The 13112-nt window shown below is 34.2% G+C and overlaps 1 protein-coding gene across 1 annotated transcript; it reads right to left on the bottom strand.

Annotated features, from left to right (window-relative positions):
* Positions 1 to 2944: 2944 nt before the first annotated feature.
* Phum_PHUM494000 (uncharacterized protein) lies at positions 2945 to 11306 on the bottom strand (the record flags this gene model as incomplete). Its single annotated transcript, XM_002430624.1, has 17 exons — positions 2945 to 3878; positions 3974 to 4146; positions 4248 to 4491; positions 4576 to 4802; positions 4908 to 5306; positions 5378 to 5545; positions 5623 to 7148; positions 7551 to 7715; positions 7807 to 8115; positions 8195 to 8495; positions 8584 to 8717; positions 8804 to 9679; positions 9875 to 10238; positions 10340 to 10525; positions 10621 to 10733; positions 10816 to 10978; positions 11256 to 11306. 17 exons carry the CDS (start codon positions 11304 to 11306, stop codon positions 2945 to 2947), a joined length of 6333 nt encoding a protein of 2110 aa, XP_002430669.1.
* Positions 11307 to 13112: the final 1806 nt, after the last annotated feature.

The raw sequence follows: 13112 nt of genomic DNA, 5'->3' as shown, positions 1-13112 counted from the left end.
TAAAATTAGGGTAATAAAACGGATAATTACGTCACGATTATTACGTCATCAATAAGTTAAGGTTTTATTTTTAGGATCTGTTTTCCTACACACCTCTCCTCCCCTTCTCACCTTATTTCCTCAATTTTTTCCTTTGAAATCTTCGTCGGTGGTTGATTTTCGTTTTTGAAAAACTAAAAACGGAAGTAGAACAACTTTATTTGAACTGATCTTCTAAAGGTTGTTATTTGATTGTTGAATTCGAAAGTTGGCAACAACCGGAAATTGATGAAGAATCCATTCCAGGTAACGGTTTATAACTGGCAAAACTGGAAACGTCAATGTAAAAAAAATTTTCCGACGGAACAAAAATATTAAAAAAAATTCAATAAAAACACTGAAAAAAAAGGTAAAGAATAAAAGATAGAAAGAGAGAGAAAAAAAAGAATGAGAGAAACAGGGAAAAAAGGAAAAAAAGGGAAAAGTGAATAAGAGAGAGAGAGAGAAAGAATGAGAAAAAAAGGAAAAAAAGGGAAAAGTAGATAAAGTAAGATAAATAAAATAGAAGTAAAAGTAAGATAAAGTAAAATAAATAAAAAGTAAAGTAGATAAATAAGAGAGAGAGAGAGAGAGAAACAGGGAAAAAAGGAAAAAGTGAATGAGAAAGAGAGAGAGAGAATGAGAAAAAGAAACCGAATGAGAGAAACACGGAAAGAGTAAAAGAGGGAAAAAGAGAGGAAAAAACAGAGGGAAAAAAGAGAGAAAGAATGAGAGAAAGAGAAAAAGATAAAAGAGAGAGAGATAGATACTAGAAAAACAATTTCTATATGAAAACCTGTATGACGAAGCCTGGAAATAAAAATGAGTTCTAACAAAATAATAATAATAATTATTATTTTTATTACTATTATTTTGAGAGAGTAAGATAATGATAATGATGATGATGATAATGATGATGATGATAATGATGATGATGATAATGATGATGATGACAATGATGATAATAATAGTAATAATAATAATAATAATAATGACAATTTAAAAATTTTCTTAAATTTATTTAAAAATTAATAAATACATTTATACAAGAGGGACAGGCCAAAAAAAAAAAAAACAAAAATTTTCCGCCATTTTTCTTCTTATTATTTTTTTAAATTACTTTCTGCCGCCGCTTCTGCTGTTGTTGTTGCTGCTGTTGTTTCTCTTGATATTTATTTTATTTAAATAATTCTTTTTCTTTTATGTGTATATTTATATACGCCATCGCATTTCATTTGATTATTTTCACAAAAAAAAAATTTTTTTTTCTCTTTTTCTCTTTTTTTTTTTTTTGTTTTAAATTAACCAAAAACCCAAAAAATAAAAAAATAAAAAAAAAGAATTTAATGATGATGATGATGATGATCATGATAACGATGATGATAATAACAATAATACCAATAATAATAATAATTATTATAAAAAATTTTTAAAAAAATTATAAAAAATATGAATCAAACGAACACAAAAAAAAAAAAAAAAACAATAAAAAATCAATAAAACGGAAACGAAAATTTAAAAACGGCGACTTTTGTTCACTAACATTATTATTATCATTATCATCATCATTATTATTATTATCAAACGAATAAAATAAAATAAAAAATTTGTAAAAAGAGAAAAAAAAAAAAAAGGAAAAAAAACTACTCAAAGGAAATTCTCAAAGGAAACAAAAATTTTCATTTTTTTTCCTTTGCTTTTCCTTTTTCCATTTTTCTTTTTACAAAATTTTTGAGAACGAAATCTCTACTACGAACGATAGATTTCTCAAAATACATATCGTTCGATTTATTCGATATATCGCGTAACGATACAATCGATTTATCGTTCGATATATCGAAAATTTCACTAATTAAAAAATTAAAAATAAAATAATGCAGAACATTATCATAAATTAATTTTTTTTTTTAAAAATAAAATTTGATAATAATATTAATAATAATAATTGTCGGTGTTTAAGAGTGACAATAATAATAATAATAATAATAAAATCGCCATTTTTATTTTTTACACGCGTGAATATATATATATATATATATTATTACAATTTTATTTTCATTAAAATTTACCTTTTAAAAGCGATTAAAAACAAAAAGAAAAAAAAAAGAAAAGAAAAAGAAAAGTCGAATAGAAAAATACAAATCGAAAAATGATAATAATGATGATAATAACGATAATGATGATAATGATGATGATGATAAAATGAATTTCATTTTAGATTCTGGAAAATTTTTTATAATTTTTATAATAAACTGCTAAACTACATATCACAGGCTTAAAAAAAAAAAAAAAAAATTAATAATAATAATAATAATAATTAATTAAAACTAATTTTCCAGAAATCCACGTAATTCAGATTAAAAAAAAATAATTTACTCGTGACGTAAAAAAAAAAAAAAAAAAAACAAAAATCGTGATAATAATAATAATAATAAATAAAAAATAAATATGGCGTATACGTTTCGTCGTCGTTTGTTGTTGTTGTTGTTGTTGTAATGATGAAATTCGAATGATTTCAATAAAAAAAAGAAAAAAAGAGAATTCGTTAGTTACCTTTTTACGGCGTTCAAATCCCCATAATCATTATAGATTCTTTTCATTTCCGGTTTCCTTTTCTCTCTTTTTCTCGATCTATCTTTTTCCTTTTCTTTTCCAACGAGGTCAAATTAAACACACACACACACACACACACACACACACACACACATGCGCACACACGCAAAAGAATAAAATAATAAAAATCACTTTATGGGACAAATTAATTAGAAAAAAAAAAAAAAAAAGAAAAGAAAAGGAAAAGAAAAGAGAAAAAAGAGAAAGAAAAGAGAGAAAAGAAAAGAAAAGAGAAAAAAACAAATCTCGTGAAACAAAAAAAAAAAATAATAATAATAATAATTTTTCTTGTTAATCTGAAGAAACGTTTTCATCAGGATGTTAATATGCTTCTGATGGCTTCGTCCAAAATGGGATCAGCATCCGAACCTCCTCCATCTTCTTCGTCATCTTCATCATCATCTTCTTCGTAATTTTCATAACTACGATTGACGATCGCACCATCGTGTTCGTCGTTTCCGCCGCCGCCGCCATCATGATTTCCTTCATCCTCATCCTCGTTGTCCTCGTCTTCATCGTCATCGTCATCGTCATCATCATCATCATTTCCGTTTCCATCGCTCACGATTTTTTCTTTCCTCAGAGTACCGAAACCTTTTATTTTTATCCTCTTGCATTTTTCTAATGATTTATCACCGTGTTTTCTTTTTTTCTTTGTTCTTTTTTTTTCCGACGTTCCGTCATCACCTCCTCCTCCTACTCCTACTCCTCCCGTACCGTCCGTCGACAACGTTTCGCATTTTTGCAAATTCAATATGCTGTCAATGGCGCTTTGTACTTGTGCGTTTATATCCGCACCTGAATTTTCATCTTTTATACCACCCTCGGAAAACGTTCTGGTGATTTTAACGTTCCTTTGCCTATTTACGTTACCATTGCTGCTGGTGCTGGTGCTGCTGCTGCTGCAACTACTACTGTTCTGTCCGCTTCCGAGATAATCCTCCGGGTAAAAATGTGATGAAGGATCCGTAGGTGATTTGACCGACGACACCGTCCTCGTGTTTTTACATTCTTTCGTTTCCGATTTGATTTTGGCTAATTCTTCGTTTCGATTTGCTTCCGTCAAATGAAACGAGTCATCTTTCGTCACGTCATCACTGTTAATATCACTACTATTCACGTGTTTTATGTTTTTTGAGATCATGGATACTTTGTCTTCTCCGACAGCAACAACACCTCCTCCTCCTCCTCCGTCGCACTTGTCCGAATTCATTAAATTATTCATTTCCGTTTTGACGTCATCCAACCTAAAACAAAAATTTATTTTCCCATTCGAATATTTGACAAAAATGGCGGAAAGCCGTTTTCGTTTTCGTTTTTTTTTTTTTTTTTTAAAACTCACGTGAAATCAGTCTTAATTAAAGGTGTGTCGGGATTGTTCCGGTAAATAATACTGGGATTTTCAAATTCCTCCTGAAGTCTTTTTTCTTTCTCTCTCAATTCTTCCAATTCCATTCGTTCTTCGATAATGAAATTCCGATCGACCATTATTCTTTCTGCCGTGCTAACTTCCCTCTGAACAGAGAGAGAGAGAGAGAGACAAAATTTAACAATGAATTAAAAATGAATAAATTTCAAAATGGCCGGATGGCCAGCCATGACGTCGACACACTTACCATACTTTCCAACATTAAAAGATATTTATATTTCTCTTTCATGACTCTAAATTTATCGAGCAAGTGTTGAGCTGTTGCTTCGAATATGTCGTCGGCAGTTGCCAAATCTTGCAAGCTTAAAGCTTTTTCATCCATGACGTGATACCTTATCAATCTCTTGCAAGCGTCGCTTTTGCTTAAAAAAGGAGTTTTCGTATCGGGCATGGTTGCTCCCGCTTGATCCGTTCTCATTTGTTGTTCAATACTAAAATGGAATTCAATGGAATTTAATATTAACTCAAAAAAAAATTTTTTTGTTCAAAAGTAAATGTTTGTGTGCATATCTTACAAAGCTGTCCGACTCAATGCAGGTACTTGTGTTCTTAGGGGTTGTTCACTCGCTGTCGTTTGTTGTCTCGGCTTGATTTGATAAGTGGGAGATGAATTTTCCGTTTGTTGAATAACGATTGCCGGAGCAACAACTGCTTGAGGTTTCCCCGTGTTCGGAGAAGTCATCGTTCCCGTTGACATTTTTCCACTTCTGTATTCCATGTTTGCCACCGTTTGCGTTCCCATCTGCTTTCCGACAAAAAAAAAAACAAATCAAATATTATTATTATTATTATTATTATTATTGTATTCATAACGTAAGGCTATACATCTCCGAAACCTGTACCGTACCTGTATTTGTATTGGAGACGTTCCCTTTTCGCATTTCGTTACGTTTTTTCCAGACGTGTTGGGATTGACGTAAAGGGGACCGTAATTTGAAGTCGGAACGTCGGAGATTAAAACGGTCGGAGGAACGGACATTTTGGGTAAGTTAGACTGATAAGAAGAATTGAAATCCGACGTGCTCGTCCCACAGGAAATTCCCGTTTGAGTCGTGAAATTGGATTTGGAAGGTTGCGCACTGTTGTTTGAATTGGCCGAAATGAAATTTTGAGATTGCGTTTGCTGAGACGATTGAGAATTCTGATGAACCTGAGATAGACTTTGAGGAAGTTGAGATTGCTGTTGCTGTTGTGCGACTGTCTGTGCTTGATATAATCTACTCGTACCGGTGATCGGTTGTGAAACCTGAAAGAAAATTGACATTACAATTTTATTTTACTTGTAAAAATTTCAACGTTGCTTTTAAATTAACTTACGATGTGCATCCCGTGAATTTGTTGACCGGAAAACGTTGGCAAAAGTTTTCCGGTGGATAAAATTTTCTGTTGTTCTAAAATTAATTTTTGAAGTGTGGCTTGTTCGTTGGGTGTGCGACTCGGTTTAGATGATAAAGTTTGAATTTGACTCTGTATCGTTTTCAAATGCTGAAAATCGACATAAGAAAATGATTTCCTTTGTTACGAAAATTCAAAAAAAAAAGGAAAAAAAAAAAAAGTATTACCTGTTGTTTCGGTGTCGTCAATTGAATCGTTTGAACTCTTTGAACGATTCCCGAATTTTGACCGGGAGGAGCGTTAGGATGAACGATGGCCACGACGTTTCCATTACTTCCCACAATCACCGCCCCTGGACTCGCAACGTTGGTCCCACCCACGGACATTAAATTCGGCGGACTCCCCAATGTGACGATTTGATTGGACGAATTAATCGGATTTCCCAACGATACCAATTGATTGTGGGGACCTCCTATGGCCAATATTTGATTGTTTGACGAAATGAAATGATTTCCGGATAAAACTTGATTTTGCGGTGCGAATATTTGTTGGTTTCCACTGTTCACGGCGATTAATTCGCTTCCTTGAAGCGATATCACGTTCCCGTGATTGGAAGGTTGTTCCAGCAATTGATTCAAACTGGGATTGCTGAGTACGACGTTTGTCGGAGTCGTCAGATTTTGATTTTCCGTCGTCATTTCCTGTTCTTCGACGGGTAAACTCGACGCTGTGAATCGTATGCTCGTATTGTCCAAACTATTGGCCGTGATTTTTCGTACTTCTTCGTGAATTATTTGTTTTATAGCATCTAAATTTTCAATTTGATTCACTATGGGCCCCCTACTTTGTAAAGCTTGATTTAAACGAATGTTTTGCTCTGGCGTCAATTCCGTGACGTTGTACCTTAAACTGGGCGTCGTCTCCGTTTTCACATCCGCTTGAGTGGCTTGATTTTGAATTTTTTCCTTTTTCTTTCGGCCTCTTTTCAAAGTGTTCGTTTGAGACGTTATCACGGTCGCCGCAGGAGTCGTCGCAGAACTCGTACCCGTACCAATGCTGACGGTACCTTTCGAAGGTGGGGGGGTTTTATTCGCCATGCCTATGGATTCGAGGAACTTTGCTTGAAAATCGGAATTCGGCGTCGGGACGCAAGAATTGCTCGCCGGATGAAAACCTTTTATGAGAGTCATGTCCAAATTTTGCAAATCTTCGAGAGTTTGAGTTTCCGTCGTTTTATCGGCGACGTTGAACAATTTATCCATGCTCCCCGTTTGATAATTTCCAATCCCGCCCTTAGAATCTTTGATGATGACGTTTTGATGAGGGGGAGCGTTGACCGCGGAACTTACTCCGCCATTATTATTATCCGTCAACATGTATTGATCCAGTATGGCTCGATTTTGTTGTATTTTCTTATCGATTTCCGCAATTTCTTTTTCCGACAAATTTTTATTTCTCTCCTTGTAACCGATCAAATTATTCGTTTCCGTCGCCATTTGCAAGAGAGACGGATTATCTTTGACGACTCTCACCAAGTTAACTTTAACCATGTTCGGATTTATCGGCGTCGTATTTACGGGGGGAACACTGGCGGTGATAATTTTCCCCTTGTGATCACTCGTGTTTCCGATATCGATATTTCCTTTGATTTCATTTCTTCCTTTTATTAAATCTTGACTACTTTGACTGTTAAAAGTTCGAACACTATTCGAAACCGTTGTATTTGTTGTTGTTGTTGTTGTTATTATTTTATCTACGTAAAAAAAAAAAAAAAAAAAAATCAAAATAATCCTACGAATACGAAATTTTCACTTTTCGGGGGTTTTTTTTTCAAATGAACCTTATTTGAATCCCAAATTTCCCCGTTATTTTTGTATAACACAAAACAGGGATCAATACTTTTTTCCCCAATATTTATTACGCGATTATTAAAACGTTATTTTGCAAAATAAGCAAAAACTTTTTTATTTTAACCTCGATAAACAATAAATTTTCATTTTCGTTTTCATTTGTTTGTTTTGATTTTATTATTATTATTATTATTATTATTTTTTTTTTTTTTAAAGTCAAATAATTAAAAAATTTGACTTTTTAAAAATTTAGAAAAAAAATTTAAAAAAAAAAAAAAAAAATTTTTTTTCTCATGACATCTCACCTGTTTTATTATTTTCCTGCTGAGATGGGACTTGTGTGGGAGGTTCTAATTTATGTTGCGGATGAGGAATAATTAAACTAGGTTGTATCGTTTTCGTCACTGGATCGTGTTGAAATTGTATAATGCCCTGATGAGTTTGTAAATATTGCATTAAGGCAGGGCTTGCTACCAACGTTGGAACCCCTTTAAAAAAAAAAAAATTAGTTTTATTAAATTTATTATTATTATTATTATTATCATTTTTAAATCCGTTTACCATTGTTATTTGTGATGACGAGAGAATCCGGACCGAGAGGAGGAAGTCCAGGTGGGGGACCACCGATATATTCAGACTTAGTTTCTTGTTTTTGAGGTGGATGAGTAGGAGGAGGAGGAGGAGGAGGAGGAAGAGGAGTAGGTTGAAGAGATTGAGGGATTTCGCTATTGTTCGGTGTAACGTTGACCAATAAATTTTCATTATTTCCCGGAGTTTGATTGGGAACATTTGGTATGGGTGCGGGTGAAGCGGTGTCTACTACCGGTGTGCTGTTGGTACTCGCGTTACTGGGAGTGCTACTCGCGATACCTGTATTCGAAATAAAAATGTCGCCCGTTAATAAAAGACACTTTTTTTTTCTCTCAAATTAATTACGGTGAATGCTTACTAGTGGGAGTGGCTCCGAATATTTGAGAAAGTAATTGTTGATCGGCAGAAGACGTTGCGAGTCCTCCGTGATCTTGAATAAGTTGATTCAATTGAGTTTGTGCCGTTGCGAATGCTTGCGGAGTGAAATTGAACACATTATCGGGTAATATCATATTTTGAAGAACCGCATCCGTTTCACCGGATTCCGTTCCCGTGCCCGAAGAATTATTTTGAACGTTTTCCGGTATTATCACGTTTCCACCGTTGATTATGACGGGTCGACCGTCTTCCCCGACAACCACTCTAATTCCTCCAGACACCTACGAGTTATAATGAAAATTAAAAAAGAAAATTCATTACGAGGGAGGGAGTCGAGGGGGGAGGGAGGGGAACCGAACCAAAACGTACTTGTGATGCTGATTGAAATTGCGTTAATAAATCCGTTTCCGAAGCTGAAATTTCTAAAGGCTCCGATATCGTAGAGGCATCTTGTGAAAAAGTACTCATTTCAGAAGGCTCGTCGAATTCATCATCTCCAATACCTGAATATATACAAAATTAAAGGATTTTAAAAATAATAATAATAATAATTTTAACAAAAGGTATAAAATTACGTTAAAATACAAACCGGCAGATTTCATAAGATCCCATAAATCAACTCGATTTTCTTCTTTCTTTCCCTTCTTTTTACTACTCGATTTCTTTTTTCCCTTTTTAGTCTCCTCTTGAGTTGGAAAATTTTGATTCGACGACGCATTATGCTCCGGAACAAATCCTTGAGTTTGAACTCCCGCCGACGCTGTCATTCCCTTCATTTCCAACGTATCGTAATTTTCCGTCAGGTTTTCAAAATCGACGTTCAAATTCGAACCTGAATTATTATTATTATTATTATTATTGTTCGAACTCGGACTCATAATCAATCTGTTGATTCCAACGTTGGCCTCTTCGACGTCGGACTGAATGACTTTGCTGTGTTTTTGAACGATTGTCAAATTCGGACGTTTGTTTAAATTTAACGATTTGTTACCGGTCATGAAGACGTCGTTGAGAGAAAGCTTCGAAATTATGTCATCCGACGAAGGGGGGGATTTGATGATGTCGTCTGCACCACTGTTTGCAGCAGACGTTGGTAAATTGTTATCCGATTTTGGCGGCGGAGGCGATATAAGGTGTTCCGTGTTCGATGCCACGCTGTCTATGATTCGCGTCAAGTTACACAAACTCTTTGATTCTTCCGATTTTTCCTTCGTTTCCGTGTTTTGATTGATTTGTTTATTCCGATTGGCGAGAGAACCCGTTCTAATTTGCCTTAGGCTCGACGTTATATTTTTCTGAGTCGTCGGAGTCGACTGAACTGAAACTGGAGTACTACATAAATTATCTGCTTTCCCGAAATTTTTAGTTACAATCGTCCTATTTATCAAAACATTTTCTTCCACGTTATTAGTTCTTTCACTCTTGGCATTTCTGTTAACGGACTCTTTACCCATAAGGGTGTTAACTACCGTGTTACTATTTATTATTTGGGTATTATTGGTGTTACAGTTGCTGCTATTACTAATTACATTCCCCTTGTTAAAACTATTGTTATTGGTATTATTAGTGTTACTGTTATTGTTACTTTGAACAATGTTAACATTTTTCTTACTGTTTATCTGTTTATTGTCTATCACAATTTTCTTCTGCTCGTTCAAACCAGGCACGCAAACCGAACCGTCCACCAACGGAGTCCCTTTCTCGTCTCGTTTCATTCCGGGCCCGGAAGTTGCCGAAGCGTTGTTCGCCGGAAAAATTTGACTTTGAAGTGACATTTGATTCGGTAGAGAAGTCTGAGGAAAAGTGTTTGATTGAATTATGGCGGAAGGACTTTGTCGAAGTTGAAGAGTATTTCCGGAGCTTTGCGGTAATTGAAGAGTATTCGGTGTGGGACCCTGTACGAGAACGCTGTTGGGAGGAAATGATAGAGATTGATTTTGAGGTATGGCAATGAGTTGCGGTCCTGATGGGGTTTGAATTTGCTGCAACTGCATTGGGCCTTGAGCCGTCATAAAACGAACAACCTAAAAAGGAAAAAAAAAAATTTTTTGTGGTGAAACCCGCGAGTTTTTAAACTCAAAATTTAAATCCAATCCAAAAAAAAAAAAAAAAAAATGAAACTTACTTGCTGCCGATTTTGTATAAGTACCGTTGCCTGGGGTTGAGGCTGACTTGCATTTGCTATGATCATTTTATTTTGCGGAGGACCAGGCCCACTTTGTAGAGTCGGAGTTGGTGTCCGGAGCATCAGATGAACGGTACCTCCCGGACCAGCCGGTTGCACTATAACCGGTGCTCCAGACGTTAACACCTGTAAAATCGTGGTTTCACAAAAACAATTAAATACTATTTAAAACAAAAAAAAAAAATAATAATAATAATAATAATAATAAAAATGAAACTCACCTGATTCAACAGGAGAGCCGGACTTTGAGCTTGAGGTTGATTTATTAATAAGGGAGTTTGTTGGGGCATGGCAGTGTTCAATCGAGGTACTGACTGTTTTTGAGGTGAGTTATCTGAAAAATACGAATAAAAATTATTGACCCTTCCCATTCGACTCTTTACGAAACACAAGTTCAAAAAAAAAAAAGTACTCACTAGGTGGAATCGGCTTTGGCAAAATTTGTTGAGGCTGTTTTGATTTAGAAATTTGATTTTGGGTTCCACCTGGCATTATCTGAGTCCTTCCGACCAAGTGACCCGGCTGTGGCAACAGCTTGACCACTTGATTCCTATTTGGGACAATAGGTGGGTATTGTGTCTAAAATAAAAAGAAAAAAAACAAATATAAGAAATTATTTTTGCTCTCGCCCTCTCGTCTCTACTATAACTATTTTTTTTCTTCAAAGTTCCTACAAGGAAAAAAAAAGGTATTTAAGACGACATTGATTATTCTACACAATGAGCATGCCATCATTAAACGATCGGTAAATAAGGATAAAATCATTTATTCGTATGTTAAACTACGGGAAATACACTACATACATACTCATCACAACCTTATTTAACGGATATTATTTTTAATGGAGAGTACTTACAGTTGCGAGGGATGATGCGGCGGACTCGCAACAGGTGGCATAGAGGTTCATTGGCTCCTGCTGTTGCCGAGGCCACCGATATCTTCCTTCGCGAATAACAAGAAGTGTATTTAAATTGCGTATAAACGCGGAGGAGGCCTGGGAGATACGATGTTTAGTTAAAACAACCTGCGAATAACGTTTTGGGATTGGGAAAATTTTTTTTTTTTTTTTTTGAATCAAATAAACACGTTCGGGTAAATAATAATAATAATAATAATATTAAAACCACAGGTAAAACCACCTGACAACAAAGCATTAATTACCTTTTTTTTACGTTTTGTAATTGATCGTTTAACATAAAACAAAACGTCTATCGTAACCATGTTATATTTATTATTATTATTATTATTTTTGTTAAACGTAAAATCAATCAATCAATCAATCAATCAATCGAATTTAATAGATATTTGTGCGATGATCGATACGTGTGCGTTTTGAACGTATTGCATTCACGTTTACGTGAAAACTATTTTATTATTATTAATAAAATCGTGACGGGGAGAAAACGAAAAAAAAAAGAGGAAACGTGAGAGAGTTTAAAAAAATACAAATGACGTCACACACACACACACACACCCTCCCTCCCCGTTCCCGTCCCCCCCGAAATATAATAATGTGTTATGAGTGACAACTCACCTTATTTATTACCCGATGTCACAAAATAAATAAACGATACCCATCGTTAAATATACAAAATTGTCATCATTTTGAATCGATTGATGAGAGCACCTCTGGAACCAAAAAAAAAAAAAAATAATAATAATAATAATAATAATAATAAATGACGATGAGGCTTCATATTAATATTTATAATAATAATAATAATAATACCAAAAACAAAACAAAGCAATATATATTTTTTTAAAACTTTTATTCGACTCAGGTAGAGAGAAAGAGAGATAGATAGATAGATAGATAGATAGATAGAGAGAGTGAGAGAGAGAGAGAGAGAGAAAGAGAGATAGATAGAGAGATAGATAGAGAGAGAGAGAGAGAGAGAGAGAGAGAGAGAGAGAAAGAAAAGGTTTAGTAACCGGGTACCATTAAAGAATTAAAAAATAAAAAAAAAAAAAAGGTGATGGCATCACGTTCCTTCCTCAATCTTCTTCTGGAAAATAATAATAATAATAATAATAATAATAATAAATATTTTAAAGAAATGTTTTTTTTTTTTTCTAAAAATCTGTCTTCTGCTTCTTTCGTTACACCACAAACATCAAATCCCTCTCACGGACAAACGATTTTAAATTTTTATTTTTTTATTTTGCAGGCGTGCCTGTACAAGCTATACATTTTACGATAACCATATTACCGCCTTAAAATCATCATCATCATCATCATCATCATCATCATTTTCGACGACAAAATCTAATGGAACGCACCTTGACCCATAAAAAAATTATTATTATTATTAACATTTGAAACATTTTATCTTGTTTTTCGGTGAGGAAAATTCATTTAAAATTTTTCCTATCATTTTCCTGGTAAGGAGAAGAGAGAGAGAGAGAGAGAGATCTCCAATTCGTAATCCTTTATATAAAAACCATTATATTCGTTTCGATGTGCTAGAGAGAGAGAGAGAGAGAGAGAGAAATACGAAAAATGTAACCTTTTTTAAGTTTTCCTTTCGTAGCAGAGGGGAGGCGTCATAAGGAAACCAATAATAAAAAAAAAAAATTTTCCTTTCATAACAACCGACAAAACGCCAAAAAAATATTATATACGAATAGAAATAAGAGAATCATTTTCTCCATCTCTCTCTCTCTCTCTAAAACCTTCAAAAACATAAATCTCTTCGTCTCAAGGGTTGTAATA

This window comes from Pediculus humanus, genomic scaffold, assembly GCF_000006295.1.
Source record: "Pediculus humanus corporis 1103172108263 genomic scaffold, whole genome shotgun sequence".
NCBI lineage: Eukaryota > Metazoa > Arthropoda > Insecta > Psocodea > Pediculidae > Pediculus > Pediculus humanus.
This window is presented reverse-complemented; position numbering and strand designations above follow the sequence as displayed.